The sequence below is a fragment of the Thunnus maccoyii genome, chromosome 18, assembly GCF_910596095.1.
Source record: "Thunnus maccoyii chromosome 18, fThuMac1.1, whole genome shotgun sequence".
NCBI lineage: Eukaryota > Metazoa > Chordata > Actinopteri > Scombriformes > Scombridae > Thunnus > Thunnus maccoyii.
The window spans coordinates 19257219-19273675 of NC_056550.1; the positions used below are offsets into that span (position 1 = coordinate 19257219).

Here is a 16457-nt window from a genome sequence, read left to right on the forward strand (position 1 = left end):
GAGTATTAGAGAGTGCCATAGTAATAAAATACAATGAACTGTGCAATTGCTACTGAGAAATGATTACATTATACTGATAAGTTGCTCACAACTTCTTTCGTTCTCTCTTCCAAGGAAATTGCCACACTTGCCACAGTGTTGTTTCTAAATTCCATTTAAGTAATCCTGTGGCTACTGAGGTAGTTACAATGCTATTAATCAATACCTCCTTTTATGAAAGCAGTAAATAACATCCAAGGAACTGTACAGCCAGCAAACCTGACACATGCAGTGCTTTACATAGCTTTTAGTAACACTGTAATAAAATGTTTCTGCATTTTAAGGTGCCGTTATTTAAAAAAAAAAAAAAAAAAAGCAACCATGTACTGTTTGAGGAAACATGTTAGTGTAAAAAAAAAAAAAAAAAAGTCCTGCTTGAGGCTGTCTAATGTTGCTGTCTCCGATGTCATCACTGAATTAGTTGTGGTTGACCTAATGCACCTTGTTTGTAAGCTATTTCATGGTCTAATTGTCGCTCATGGAGAGCATCGAGGTAGCTCTGTGTCTGTTCACATCCAAAGGCCAAGAAAAGTGCTGTTAGTGAGCAAGGCTGTTGATGTCAAAATACAAAATGTTTTGGGCACAAACCTTGCATGCTCTTTAGTGGAACGTGTAAACATTTACACAGGGATATGACTCAACCCCTTTCCCCCCTGACTTTTTTTTTCTCCCTTTTCTCCTGCTCTTACTGGGTTGTTTTCAATCTCTTCTTCAAATCCCCATAGCACACGCTCTACGTCTTGCTCTACTCTGGTGCCTGTGGTCTGTTACTCTTACTTATCAGCCTTCCTGTTGCTGCAGAGGAACTGTGAGCAGTGAGAAAGGACAGTGAGAGCACATGCTTGCAGTAGGGAGGTGGGGGCAGGAGATAAAAAAGTCACAGATACAACAATATGAAGGGTGAACGGCTGGATAATTAGTAAATTGAGCGATATTATCACGGGTCCCTCGGTTGTTCCAGCAGCTTGGGTACCCTGAGGGTAGCGAAAGTGAGATGGCAGCCATAGCAACGTGAATACCAGAAGGAAACAAAGGTCCGGTTTGGGCCAGCCGGTCCCGGCAGCAGCAGTTGGAGTCAAGCAGAGCTGAGGTGGTGAAATATCAGAAGAGCTCTTCTCTGTGGGGCTTGCTCAGACAGGAAGAGGTTGCAGAAAAGACAAACCTCAAACAAACCTGCACGGGCAAGGATTAAGGAAACCTGCGTAAATCCTGGGAACAAACTGAGGATGTGAAAAGGGGGGGACTGGAGTTTGTGGATCACAGAGCAGGATATGCATGTTGTTACACTTTGGCTCCTCTGGCATGAAGCACGCGGGAGAGCAGGACTAACGGGAGGATTAGGCCTTGTTATTAGATCTCTTCTTTGGATTGAGGACAGTTTACACTGCATACGGCAGGTGCTGTGGTTCTGTCTGCCTGAGACGTGAGTCAACGCACTAAAAAGTAGATGAGGGGGACTGCGTGGGAAAGAGACAGCCACACAGAGCGAGACAACCGGTTTTAAGTGGAGGCTGGGGGAGTTTTCTTTAACTGGTCGGCTACACCGTGGCCAGAGCTGGCAGCAGCGATGAGTCAGAAGAAGCTGACACGACAGCTGAGGTTGTGGGAGAGTCCTGAGGGTCCACCTCCTGCACCCTCTCTCACCTCACCTGTGTCACCGAGCGATCAGTCTCGCGGACACGGGGGCTCTGCTCTGTTTCGGCGTATGAAACTGAACCGCAGTATTCAGGAGCACAGACGCCCATCTCATAGCATGTGCAGGTACAGTTCTGCATATAAGCCAGTGATCTTTAATTTGGCCCACACTCCTCACTAACCTGTCTTTGTTCCAATAAACAAGAAGCTGTAGTGATTTGGGATTGTTCAAATTGTCAGCTCAGGGGAAGTGTGTGAGGTGTGAGTATTAAAAACATTTGTGCAATGTGACTGTAATGTGATTCACTAAAAAGATTTTGTGGTAAATTATTCCATGCACACACTCTAACAACCCTCGTCAGATCGATTAGATTTTGGGAAGCGCTGAATTCAGGCTGCTGAAGTCTCATAATTACTCTCAAAGTTTGCAGAAAAAAACAAAAAACAGGGACTAGCACATGCAGCTTGCAGAAGGTCCCCCTGGCAGACGTTTCTGATGTGTTTTTCATTACTGGGGGGAAGTTGTTTAACGATAATTAGATCTGTAGCCATATTCACAAAGCCTTGTGGGGAAAGGAGTGGCTCCTAATTGGCCAATTTGGAAATTCTAAAAATATCACACTTCACAACTGTGTTGACTAGAAAAGTTTGAGAAGTTAAGGGGAAGTGTTGTGGAGATAAAAGTTATCCTACATTAAAAATAGACACAGCAGCTACACTGCAATCTGTTTCCTTATCTGTCCTTGCAATCCCAACATTTGACTGCAGCCTAAAAGTGACAATTATAGATTAATATTTTTATATATGGAAGTCTTGTAGTTGTTTTAGTGTCTAACAAACCTGTTAACCATTCAAGCAGTATACTTTTCATAAGTATTGTCAGATCAATAGGTATGTACTGTTACAACAAAATTGCCTATAATTTTCTTATTATATAATGCTGACCTCTAAACCTCTGTTCAATCAATACTGACTTCATTTCTTAGCTGCAAGACGCTACGAATCATCTCTCATCAGAACAGACAAAGTTGTTCGGAGTAGCTTTGTCGAGGGCTGCATAGCTGCCCCATGACTGCGGGTGTCGGTGAAAAATAGACGAGTGCAACCTGAGAAGCGTGTTGCTGTGTCCCCTTTGGCTAAGCTCGCCTTTGAATGGACCTGGCAGATTAGTTTCAACCTCATGTTTTGGGTTCAGTGTACATCAGCGACGTGCCTGCCTGATGCTGTGCGGAGAGATGCTCTGTTTGACTCCCAAACTGAAAGGAAAAGACAGACATTGATTTACAGGACTGTAAATGTCCAAAATTCAAGTCAATAACAATGTATCCTCATCACTGCCACAATATTTGTGGTTGGGATATTATATATCTAGTATCGACTTTGTCTCTTTTTCTTTTCATCTTGCTGATGATAGGTGGAAATACTTTTAATGTGCAGTCTTGGTTGTCTTAATCAGTTAAAAATTAGTTTTAACCTTTAGGTCTAAAAGAGATCTAAATCCAAATCAAAAGTCTCAATCACTCACATGTTCAGATTCTGCTCTCTTAACCTTCATCCTACCAACATATTTAACATCATATTTAACATATTTATTTATATCATTTGGAATGATAGAATGCAGCACCTGTGAGATATGACAAAAAGTATACCTCTGAGGTCTGCGGGTCCCCAGTCGTAGGGTTAAGGTTAAACAAAGCTTACTCTAAAATATGACTTGTCAGTAAAGTGTCATTCTCAGGGCAGCCTGATGGCAGTCTGCCAATCGAACGCACTGCAGAGTCACATGCTGTAGCCTCTGTCACATCACTCTTTCTTCAACTTCCTCTGTAAGAAACTAGATACACTAAGGGAGGACGGACTGCATCGCACACGTTTGGAGTGGTTAGATGTGTCTTGACACTTTTTGGTGTCTCTGCCAGATAAGAGCAGAAGCTACGCACACGCCTAAAGTCAATGTAACACATGTAAACTCAACTTCCTCCCTGTCCTCTCTTCAACCCTTCAGCTTCGATTCTGAGAATGGTCCTTCGCCAGGCCGCAGTCCCATGGATTCGCAGGCGAGTCCTGGGTTGGTGCTCCACCCTTCTTTCCCCCAGAGCCAGCGCAGGGAGTCCTTCCTGTACCGCTCAGATTCCGACTATGACACGTCCCCCAAAACCATGTCACGCAACTCCTCCATCAACAGTGAGGGGTGAGCACGAAGACATCATCCTCCACAGTAACTGCACATTATCCCAATCAACACAGCAATGGTTATGATTATAATTATGCAAGCATTATGCTAATTAAATCATGATGGATCCTCTTAACATTAACTGTTGTGCTCTATTTCCTGGCTTGTCTTTCAGTTATCAACCTCCCAAAACCCTGCATTAGTGTATTTCACTATTTCCTCTGTTTAGATCCACATAGGGTTTTGTAAACATGCAGCTCACAGATACAGCCTCTCATATAAACAGTGATACCAAGAACCTCAACTGCCTGAAACACTCACATTCATCACGCTCTCCACTTGTTTTCATTTTTTGTCCTGCAGGCACGCTGAAGACATGATCGTCACCCCTTTCGCTCAGGTATGTTTTCCTTGTGCACCTCGTCTGAATTGTTTAATTGCTGTAAATGACTAGAAAACGTGGCTAATTAGTGCAGTGAACTTGTCCCCCCCTGCTCCCTCCCTCCCTCCCTCCCTCCTTCCCTCTTCCTTCCCTCCCTTCCTCCCTCCTCCTACGCTGTCCATCTATCCCCCAGGTGTTGGCCAGCCTACGAACTGTAAGAAGCAACTTCACCATCCTCGCCAATGTCACAACACCCACTAACAAGTCAGTATCATGCTGTCATGACACCCCTCCCCTCCCCCCCAACTTACACTCGTCATGATTGCCTGCTTAGTTTGCACTGTGTGTTTGCTAATGTCTCCTTTTCCTTGCCCCCCATGGGGAAACACTCTTGCCATCTTGATTAACCAGTTCATGATTATCAGACTATGCTCAAGGAAAACATCATATTTCTCCAGCTCGCTTCGCTGAGGACTGAGTGCAGAGAACACCGTGCCTCAGATGCATGTCCCTGACTCTGTACCCAGACGATGGAGACGGTCAATAACACTAAAATTATTCTCCTTTGTAATGCAGTAGACAGAAGGAGCTTGAGTTGGCAGGCTTTTAGCTCCACATCAATATGATATATAAAGCAATGCACCACAGAATTATCAGCATCTATAATTATGCAGTGTTGTGCCCTGAAAATGCCTCCCTCAATGCACAATTATGAAACCATCAAGGTTATTTGAAAGAAGAGCAGAGCTCAAGCTTTGTCTTTGACTATTTGTGGATACTCGAATATTTGAAGTGAAACAGGGGAATTTTTAAGCACTTAAAAATATTCTCACATTACAGCATAATTAAATATTCAAAGACATTTCAATACAGACATGCACTCCTCCATTTGTCACTCTTTAGGGGCGTATAAATGAGAAACATACATAAAAAATATTTATCCTCTCTGTCAGCCAAGCCTTTTGTTGCTTCATGCTGTAATGCTGAGCTGATCCCCAGCAGGGGGCAGCAGCGTGTCGAGTCTCCCTCTGATGTAACGATGTGTTTGTCCACAGGAGGTCACCAGTGACAAGCCAACCCACTGTTCCCCAAGCTACACTCTCTGGTATGTTTCAGCTAATTAAAACTCTTGAATCCCACAGTCTCCAAACACGACTTTAAGGGCACACTAAGGCTCCCACACTGAACCAAATCTATCAGTGGTAATGAAAATGACTGCAGAACATCACAGAAACATCATGTGGCTATTACTGAGGAAATGTGTACTTAACATATATTTCATGAGACTGGATAGATCTTAAAATAATGATGCTACTCAGAGTATGATGCTCAAGCTACATATACATATGAGGGTCAAGAAAATATAAAGCTAATGTGAAGTGAGTTTAATCTTTTTTTATACATTGATGAAATGCTTAAATGTATGAAAAGCTTAATTTTCACTCTCTTGGGCCTTTTACAGGAAATGCAACCTGCTTTGTATTTGTTAGAGGGCACAATGTCCAGCAGGAAGCAGAAGGACCACCAACTCTTTTAATTTACCCTGCAGACCTTGATGCTTAAGAATGCCTGACATTAACATCTATATTTAGTTTCTCACTGAACACTTTTAATATTAAAGGCTCACTCAATAATTCTTTGACCATACAAGTATAAATAAAGAGTTTTACTTAAAGATTAAATATTATAATTTGTGTTATTCACCTGATAATAATTCAAAATTAAGGCCTGTTTTACAAATATTACTGATATAAAAGAATGAGAGTTGTCGTCTAATGTTAGTATATATATTAATAGGACCTGTCAATCAAGTGAAAGCATATCATATGTTTTGGATTTTTTGTGGTGGAGATGCCCTTTTTGTACATTTGGATTACTGACTGAAACTGGTGCAAATGTGTAAACTTTTTAAGTCAAGTCAGTTTTTTTTAAATAACCTGATATCACAAATTTGCTTCACGGGCCGTTCCAATCTGTAATGGCATACAATATCCTCTGTCCTTACACGTCCCATTCAAATAAGGAAAAACTCCCTCCAAAAAATTGAAAAAACAGTGACAGAGGTGGGATCCGTCTTCCTTTTAACTCCTACTGTGCAAATCCCACTTAGTGTCAGCTTACTGAGCTACAGAACAGGACCTTAACAACCACTAATCAATTTAAATGCTCTTTCTCTACTGCGGGTTAATTTATTGTCAATGTGTGTGTCTTTCCCAGAGGAGACATACCAGCAGATGGCTCGGGAGACTCTGGAGGAGCTGGACTGGTGTCTGGACCAGCTGGAGACCATTCAGACTCACCGCTCAGTCAGTGAGATGGCCTCCAACAAGGTACACACCTGTCTGCACACAAACATGTTCACATGTACTTTCATTGTCCCTCTACCCCAATGTTAACTCAGTATGGAGCAGATGAACTTGATGAACTATATATTAACTGTGTATTTCATGGTTCACAAGGATGACTCATCACGCCATAAGAATTTATGATTTTTTGGGGCGTAACTGTACAACACAGTGTACAAAATTCATTGCTGTGTCTGATGTTGTGTCAAAGCTTCCACTCTTGAGGAAATGAATAACAATGCAGCTCCCTAAGGGCGAATTACTGGAGTGAAGAGCTGCATGTAAGACCTACTCTTTATAGGTTTAAGAACAAAGCATTTGTGTTGTAAAAGCCAACATTGGGCTTTGCCAGTCTCCTCCAATACCTGTCACATGTAAACTTCATATGTTTTCACATGATATTGTTTAGCAAATCATCATCTGCTGAAGAGAGTTGTGAAATAGAGGCAGAATATTTCTTTACCGGGTTTATTTGCAATCCTGTGGTAGTTGTATTGATGAATCATTAATGTGGGCTGTACCACATATGTGGTCAACCATCTCTTTGGGTTTTTATGGCATTTCTTAAACTAACTGACACAGTTATGATGTGTAGTTAAGCTTGTTTGTGTTTATAACTGCATGGGATGCAGCCAGGTTGAATTTAATTGTGGACTAGTGTGCATTTTGCATTACTATATCTCTATGCCTGTATGTGTGCACATGGGCAAGCTTCTTAAGCATGCATGCATTTCTATTTGTGGGGGCACGGGACAGAGAGAGATACGGAAAGAGAAGGGAGGGAGGGTGACGGTCTGTGGGTGGGGAGGACATGAGAGGGAGGGGGTACGGGTCCTGATGCTGATGTCTCTGCTGTAACCTTGGTTGCTATCGAACAGCAGCAGGGTCTGCCCATCCTGTTTAGTCATTGGCTTGCCACTCTGACCACAAGCCATGTGGTTTGGGCAACAACCAATGAAAGAGAGGCAATGCTCCTTTAATAGTGTTCTGTCTTAAAGAGACAGCACTATGTACCTTCTTTGTTTTATTCCACAAATTCCTCCCATGTTGCACTTCACTGTTAATTAATTGGCAGAGTTCTTCATGTTTATAATCAGTCAAGCTTATGATGAAAGGACTGAGGGAGAGATAACAGGGGAGTGCAGCAAGGACATCATTTGTGTGTGTATATCTGTGTGTACATTCATGTGTGTGCATGTACAATGTGCGGAGCGAAGTCTCCTGGGGTAAACAGAGTCTCAGTGAATATGTTGCTGCCTTTTATCAGCCGCAACTAAGCTACAGAAATCCTCCACACTGTGCCAACATGGAGGTACACACATGAATATTCCCACTCAGTCTCTCACTCTCACTCACACCCTCGCTCACACACATATTTTCGACAGACGTACATGCTGTCTTGATGCACATGCGCACTCAGGCTGCGAGCACAGGCACACACACACACATGCACGCGCCTGCAGCCACACTGCCTGATTAGCTTGCGAGAGCTGTCTACAGCATCCAGGGAAATGGCGCAAGAGGCAGAGCATTGGAGGAGGAACGGCAGCCTAAAGCGGCAGGATTAGACCTCTGGCATTTTGGCCAGCCGAGGCATGGATTGACTTGGAGCAGGGGACTGAGCTACGGAGCAATCAGGAGGCAGTCTGACTGACTGTGGACTGACTGTGTGTTGCTGAGATCGGTGTGAGACGGCACAGACGGGCTGATGCACCGGTAGGACTGGGTCGGGCCTCTGGATCCGTACCGTGGGGGAGGGGCAGTCGACGCAGGGAGAAGGAGCCTGTTTTTCCAGACCACAGCTCTGGTGTGATTCTTCAGCCTGACCGTCTGCTACAGGCCTGCCTGCATCCCTCTCTGTCTCTTTCTCTCTCTCCTTCTCGCTCCCTCTCCATCCTTGTTTTTCTCTTGCTCTTATCATCTGTTCCCCCTTTTCCCTTCCCTGATGTTCCTGCTGTCATCCAAGCTCCCTTTACCTCCATCATTTGATACTACAGTCATCTTTCTGTCCTGCCGTCACCATCTCTCCATTCCTCTAACTTCCATCATCTAAATTTTTTATTTCTGTTTGTCAAGCAGCTCAGCTCTCACAACATCATTTTTTCCTTTGCATCTCTCTCACATTCCCACTCATCTCCTCCATCGGCTCCTCTCTGTGCCCTTCAGACGGTCCCTCGCTCCCGCTCCCTCTCTATTTCCCTCCATCTTCCCTCTTTCGGCTCCCTTCTACCTCTACCCTGCAGTGACTGTAGATTCGGGTCAGTCTGCTCAGCAAATGGGATGAGATGTAGTCTCCACAGCTGCCGGATCCAGGGGGCTCCTGGTCTGCCCATCAGGGGGACCCACATCTTCGGACCACACTGAGGCTGGAGCCTTACTCTGGACTGACTGGGTGGCCTGCTTTGAGGTGCTGCATGTAGGCAAGGACGGACTGCACCAGCAACCCCTTCCCTTGCCCCCTTCCCCCATTCCTTCGCCCCCTCTTGGGGCAGCTGTCACTCTGGAGTGTCCCGGCTTGGCTGGCTGTGGCCTCTCCTCACACAACCTGACGACGCCCTCATGCCACTGGGGCAACTGCAGTGCCCCCACCCCACTCCACTACCGCACCTCCTGCCTGTGCCATCGGCCCAAACCCCCTGTCACCCTCAACATGGGTGTGGTGGAGGCCATTGACCCCGTGCCGTCCCCCTGCCCCTCGCCTGTACCAGGGGGCTACAGGCTGCCCCGCTCCTCCAGCTACAGCCCCCTGCAGGGGAGGGCAGGGGCAGAGCTGGACCTTGGTGCGGCTGCTGGAGGGGTTTTGGAGGGGGGTGGGACGGCGGCAGAGCGCAGGACACCCTTAGTGGACCTGTTCTGTGAGACCTGCTCCAGGCCCTGGCTCATCGGCTGGTGGGACCAGGTAGGGCTTGGGGAGCTTGCAGAGGGCAAACAAGGCCTAGTAGTGGCCATCTTGGATAGATGCTGTGGACTCTTCAAGTGTTACTGCTACATCTATGCATGCATTATTGCTAACTCCATGTTTTTATGAGTGTTGTCTTATCCAACAGTGGTAGTGTCAGTGTGTGAATGTTATGTGTTTATAAGCTAGAATTTTACAATGTGTTACACAGAGATTAGTGATGATATATACATATATATATGATTGAAGTGGAAGAAGGTTTTGTGGGCCTAACAGTGGCTTTGTGAGAAACTGTAACGCACAATATTGGTGTGTGTGTTTATATTTTCTTTTCCTCTACATAATTTATACACAAATCCACTGAAGGGGAATGTGATGAAGGCACAGAGTTTAACTTGCAGCAGCACTGTAAACAAAAAGACAATATCAATCGTACTTCATCCTTCACACCTGGTCTAAATTTCTGTCCTTAGAAAATATATCTAGATGTTTAAAATTTAAGAAATAGCTTTGTGATAAGCAGTCCACTCGTCTACTGCAGGTACTTTGCAGTGTCACATAATGTCCGTTTCTATCCTCCACACCTGCGTCCCACATCCCTGTGTCTCTCTCCTGCTACCCTGAGGCTGGCCTCAATACACACATAAGGAAGTCAAGTGTATTGTCAGTGAAGGACAATGCATATTGTCTCAGTACTGAGTAGATTTTTCTTTTTGTTCCAGTTTTCTTCAGGTGTGCCAACATGCCACATCCATAAAAATGTATGGAATTAAGACATTGTAGGAGTTTTCTTTTACATGTCAGGTTTGCATCTGATGTGGTATCCTGCCAATGTGTTGACAAAACAAATTTTGGATTTTTCTTTACTGTGTTTTATTGAATGACATTGGGCACTTTAGGATTATATGATTTACTGCTACCATGTTTTCAGTCTCAATTGAATGTACAGGTTATAGTTCAGTGGAAGGTCACATTTCGCACATGTGGGTGCGTTTGTATCTGTGTGTTACTCATGATCATAGACAGTTAGGAGAGATAATGCCCTCCTGGGTCTGTCACACATGCAGGTGTGTGTGTGTATGCGTGTGTGTTCATGGTCATGTCTGTGCAGCATTTGCATGTTTGCTTCATTAGTCAGTGTCAGAGGAAGAGTGTTGTTTGTCCTGGCACTCGGACTGGCACCGTGGAAGTGTTGGTTGGCAGCTATGACTCAGCGTTACAGCATTAGGGAAGGAAAGAACGAGAGAAAGCGAGAGAGAGAGGAGGAGGTTTGGGCTGAGCCTGCTGCCTAAGTGTGCCACTGGGCTTGACTAGCTTTCCTGGCTCCTGATGACTGATTCTGCCTGACAGCTTCTACAATTTGCTGTCAGAGTACCTATTTGCTTGGCCTATCATGTATGCCTTGGTGGATGGGAAGGGTGGAAAAAGGGAGATAACCGAGAGTGAAAGATGGTGGAAATGCATGTGTGTGAAATGGACGGAAGGCAAAGTGAAACCTGTGACAGAGGAGGATTTTGGGGCTCGAGGGCAGTAGTGGAGAGTGTTGTTTACCTCGAGAGGGAGGGAGGAGCAGATATAAGCAAGAGAGAGAGGGAGAGAGGGAGACAGCAGTGGAGGGGAGGGTTGACCTTGGTAAAGGTCAGAGACACCTGCCTACTCCCTCAGATTGTCACCCAAGCAGCCACCGCTCTCACATCGAGCTGAAGGACTGACTGTGAGGAGGCAGTTGCCACGGCAACCGCTCTGGTTGCCATGGAGATTGTTATGTGTGAAAGATCAGTCAGTAGGACACAGACTGAGGGGTCTTGTCCAAATCGCACATGACTACTGAAATTTGGTGTCTTTACATCACAAAAAACATCTTTATCTATGGAATTAAGAAATTACATTAAAGTGAGAGAACAGTGAGGAACAGTGTTTTCTGTCTGCATGGAGAATGCATATGTCTGCCACATTTGTGTGTGTATATCAGGGACCTGCAGAGCAGCAGATTGCTGCATAACATGTGACTGTAGCAGAAAAGTGGATAAACATGTCATATTACTGCAGCATATCAATACATGACACTTAAAATGCAAGCACACTGAATTGGGGAATTGAACAGTATGTTCTCATCTGAAAAAAAGAAGAGGCATGATTCATAATTGATTTTCTCACCCTTTAGTGAATGAAGCCAGATTGAGGGTGATAATTTATTTTCTCATATTTGACTCATAGGAATGTTTTCTTATTATGTATCAGTGCAAATGCAATCTAAAGTACAATGTTAATAATTCTGGAGGTTTATGAAACTGCTTCATTTATTTTTTGATATGTAAGCAACCTTCGTCTGCTTTGTAAGTACGAATGAAGACACCCTCTTTCTGTTCCTGTCTGTCCTCCCCACAGTTCAAGAGGATGTTGAACAGGGAGCTGTCCCATTTGTCAGAGATGAGTCGCTCAGGGAACCAGGTGTCAGAATACATCTCCACTACCTTTCTAGGTAAAGCAAACCTGCCATCCAGTTATGACTAACCACTATAGCCGGTCTCTTATAGCTTTGACCCAGGTCGAGCACAACCTTTGACTGTTGTTCCCTCCAGATAAGCAGAACGAGGTGGAGATCCCGTCCCCGACCTTGAGGGAGAGGGAGAAGCCCATGTGTCACATCAGTGGTGTGAAGAAGCTCACGCACAGTTCCAGCCTTTCCAACTCCACCTTGCCTCGTTTCGGCGTGAAGACTGAGCATGAGGATGCATTAGCCAGGGTAAACGGATAGAAAAGCAGCTCGCCAGATATAACCCACTGTACACATATGCACATAATCACCATAAAGCAGGCTACATGTATTTCCTGTCACTACTCTCTAAATATTTGACCTCCTTTTAAAAATATAATTTCATTTTGTAAATTTCTGTAGCTTTCCTTTGCCATTTGAGTTCTCTGATAATGTGAATGGTTAAAGATAAAATGCTACCCAAGTCTTGTCTTAGAAAATGTGATGCGACACAACTACAAAAGAAGTTTGAAAGCAGAAAATATTTTGTTTTGGGGATTGGTCCTTCAGAATTGGAGCAAGAATGTATTGCATGAGAGGAAAAGCCAGTTTCTCCACAGCCTGGATAGCCATAAAACATGTTACATGTTGCAAGTTTTGTCTAATCTTACAAATCTAATCAAAAGAAAACACAACTATAACATCATGTACCTTTGCAGGTGGAATTAAGATGAAGAACACACTGTTAGATTGTTCTACGTGTGTTGTAATGTTTTCTGCTGTGCCCTCAGGAGCTGAACGACTTGAACAAGTGGGGCCTTAATATCTTTCGTGTGGCAGAGTTCTCTAATAACCGACCCCTCAGCTGCATTATGTTTGCCATCTTCCAGGTGAGAGAGTGAGAGATCCTACTTTAATAATGGGATTATATAGCATGACTTATTTGTGACCCTCTGTGAACTGTACCTATGGCAGGAAAGAGATCTACTGAAGACCTTTCGGATCCCTGTGGATACGTTTGTCACCTATGTGATGACCCTGGAGGACCACTACCATGCCAATGTGGCCTACCACAACAGCCTCCACGCTGCAGATGTCACTCAATCTACTCATGTACTGCTGTCCACCCCAGCTCTAGATGTAAATGTCTCTCTACTGTTCTAGCACTGACAAAGACATGACTACAAATACCAAATACACTGCTAATTTCACGCAAATTTTTCAAATACCTTGTAATACATCAGACATGGCTTTCTACAGAGAAGATAGCTGTTGAACATATGCTGTAAACTGTAGTTTAACTGATCGTTTTTTTTTCTCTCTTCTCTTTCATTGCTCTCTGACAGGCTGTGTTCACTGATCTAGAAATACTAGCTGCGTTATTTGCCGCCGCCATCCACGATGTGGACCATCCAGGAGTGTCCAACCAATTCCTCATCAACACCAGTGAGTTGACACAAGATTAAGAATCACACAGGCTTTAAGTTACATGATCAGCATTGCCCAATGAATTACTAAAACAACTTATAACATGAAAAATTACAACATAAAAAATGAAACATAAGAGCATCATCAGGTAAAAGAAGATAAAAGTAATCTAAACAGGTGCGAGGTCCATTAGAGCCTTAGAGTAGGGTATCAATAATATGTATCATGTATCAATATAGCTTCGCAAGTCAGTGTTGGGACACAAGGACGGGTGAAATGTGAAATGTCCAAGCAGCAGAGTTTTGCAGTAGACAATAAGCTGAAGACATTAAAGCTATTTTTTTCTAAAGCCAGTAAACAGGACACTAATGCATGAATGACAGTGTCCAGGTTGCAGTCAAATACGGAGAACCAAGACACTACAAAAGGAGAAATAATCAGGATGTCTGTTTTATTTGTATTTAACTGCATGATGTTTTGAGGCATCGATTTAAGGGCATCTTCAAAGCAGTTTATGAAGGTGTTAATTTCCCTAAGGTCATTAACAAGATCGCAGCTGAGGTATATCTGTGAATCATCCGCATAAAAATAGAAGCAGACATTATGACTATGTACAAGATGTCTCAAAGGCAGCATTTAAGCAAAGAATAAAATCTGGCTGAGCACTGAACCTTGCAGCACTAGAGGTGACTAGAAGTGTCAGATCTGTGGTCACCAATGCCCACACAGAATGTCCAATGTTTTAGGTAAGATGTAAACTATTCTAAAGCCAATGAAGACAGTGCTTTTGTCAACTCTGTACGTAAAAGTACTGTAACTATTCGTCAATTAGCTCTTTAAAATTAAAGTACTGGAAAAAACATTTTAGGGTGATAATACTGCACAGCTTATTAAGGATTGAGATACATCTAGTGATTTGGATATCTGAAATGACAGTATTATTGTATGGTTCCCTCAGACTCAGAACTAGCCCTGATGTATAATGATGAGTCGGTGCTGGAGAACCATCACCTGGCTGTGGGCTTCAAGCTGCTTCACGAGGACAACTGTGACATCTTTCAGAACCTCAGCAAGAGACAGAGACAGAGCCTGAGGAAACTTGTTATTGATATGGTGAGTCTTTGTCAACACGCTCATCCTGTATCATGACCTTTGTTCCTCACTTCCTCACATCACCGATGATATTAATTTCAATTTCCTTCCCAGGTTTTGGCAACAGATATGTCTAAACACATGAGTTTGCTGGCAGACCTCAAGACTATGGTGGAAACCAAGAAAGTGACAAGTTCTGGAGTACTGCTGCTCGACCATTACACTGATCGGATACAGGTGAGACATTATCTGTGCAAGGACTGGCAGGGCATATTTAGTTCATTCAAGGTGCTGAAAACAGTAAGGCATTGTGTGTGTGGGATGTGCTGATATACTTTAAACAATGCTTTGGCTAAAATTGGTTGGTGGCCCTGCCATAGCTTACATGTCCCTCCTTAGCTCTGCTGCGTACATGGATGCCAAAGAACCGTGACCTGTCTGTTTGGACTTTTTTGCATTTTCTCCAACTTTTCTCTCCATTGCTAGTCAGTAGTATTATCGATTTGATAGCTAAGACAATATTGAGTAGGCTGAAGAAGAGTTAAGTAGTCTTTTTTAAAGATGTTTCAGTAGCTTGAGGATTACAAGAGGTTGAACCATAAGATACCCAGATTCCTGTGGGGTCTGATCTGGCTCTCTATTCCAAATATGTTGGATTTTGTTATCAATGTAATGGATATTGTAAATGTAGATAGAGGGATTTTGTGTGGGGCAAGATTTTGCTATTTTACTATCAAGGTTGAGTTTGAGGGACAGGGATGTTTCCATCTGGAGATGTCAGCTAGACATGCGGAAATGTTTTTGACCTGTGTGTCATACTAGGAGATTAAGAGGTACAGTAGGCAAGAACCTAAGTTTTCATTAAGAGGGCCATGATAAGGAAGAGGAGAAATACTGCTGAGACACTGCAGAGATTCCAGTGTCTGCAAGAGTGCTAGAGAGGAGGTGGTTTTCTAAAACAGATCAGGAGAGGAGTGTGTGTATGCCAGCTTGAATCCTGACTGATTGGGGCCCAACAGGTTGTTCAATGATAATTCTATGATTCAAAAGTTTTAGGGAGAAATTACACTAGTCAGCAGTTCTTGACATTAGTAGGGTGAAGTGTTCTTGTGTATTGGGGTAAATACTGTTGGTGACCTGAAGGCATACAGAATTGATGATTTGCATTGACAAGAGAGAGCCATGGGATGAGGTTAATAGCGCAGGTGGTCGCTGTGCTAAAAGATAACCATTTTAGCATCTTGTCATGGGGAGAGGAGAGAAAGAAGTTGTGCCAGAGACAATTTTCCAGCTTTTTGAATATGATAAACATCCTTGTCAAAGTAGGTGACAAAAATGTGATCAGAAATGGAGAAGGGAGGAGTAGGTGTAAAAGTGGCAGGCAATGAGGAAAAAATGGAAAAGCTTTGTAGTTTTAGAGGCAGGGGACTGGATCTTTGGAGAGAATAAAAGTAAAAGAGGTCATCAGAGAGCTGGGTTTGTAGCTCAAAGCGAGGGGTCAGATGACCAGTAGGACAGATTAAAGGCAGATCCTAATGCATATGCGAATTGAGGATGGTGTTTACACTTTTGCATGTACAGTTAGTGGGCGAAATGTGAAATGTGTGTTTGTGCAGGTGTTGAGGAACATGGTGCACTGTGCTGACCTGAGCAATCCTACGAAGCCCCTGGCTGTGTATCGACAATGGACGGAGAGAATCATGGAGGAGTTCTTCAGGCAAGGAGACAAGGAGAGAGAGCGAGGGATGGAGATCAGTCCCATGTGCGATAAACACACGGCATCTGTGGAAAAGAGTCAGGTAAATGATCAGCACTGATGTATATGGATATGGTTTTGTACACAACTGGACTGCTGTAGGTGGGGTGATAACTACAGTGCAGAGAGTGATCTGTCATCTCTGATCACAGCAGTCATCCTCATACATTTTTAATGTTAATTTGTAGGGAGTGAAATGACACCACTGTGCTAGTTTATATGATGTCAGTCA

General features: G+C 43.7%; 1 protein-coding gene across 3 annotated transcripts in view; it reads left to right on the forward strand.

Annotated features, from left to right (window-relative positions):
• pde4a (phosphodiesterase 4A, cAMP-specific) overlaps positions 1-16457 on the forward strand; it is a 43612-nt gene that overhangs the window by 23127 nt on the left and 4028 nt on the right. The window contains exons 1-14 of one of the 3 annotated variants that reach the window (XM_042391893.1): positions 965-1800; positions 3680-3865; positions 4211-4247; positions 4423-4493; positions 5285-5334; positions 6447-6559; positions 11862-11955; positions 12056-12219; positions 12741-12839; positions 12925-13089; positions 13296-13395; positions 14336-14490; positions 14584-14706; positions 16086-16268. In XM_042391893.1, coding sequence (XP_042247827.1) covers positions 1607-1800; positions 3680-3865; positions 4211-4247; positions 4423-4493; positions 5285-5334; positions 6447-6559; positions 11862-11955; positions 12056-12219; positions 12741-12839; positions 12925-13089; positions 13296-13395; positions 14336-14490; positions 14584-14706; positions 16086-16268 — 1734 coding nt within the window. In that variant the 5' untranslated portion in view covers positions 965-1606. Of the gene's footprint in view, positions 1-964; positions 1801-3679; positions 3866-4210; positions 4248-4422; positions 4494-5284; positions 5335-6446; positions 6560-9411; positions 9474-11861; positions 11956-12055; positions 12220-12740; positions 12840-12924; positions 13090-13295; positions 13396-14335; positions 14491-14583; positions 14707-16085; positions 16269-16457 lie in introns of those variants that run through there. The other 2 variants (XM_042391892.1, XM_042391894.1) reach the window with 2 other exon arrangements.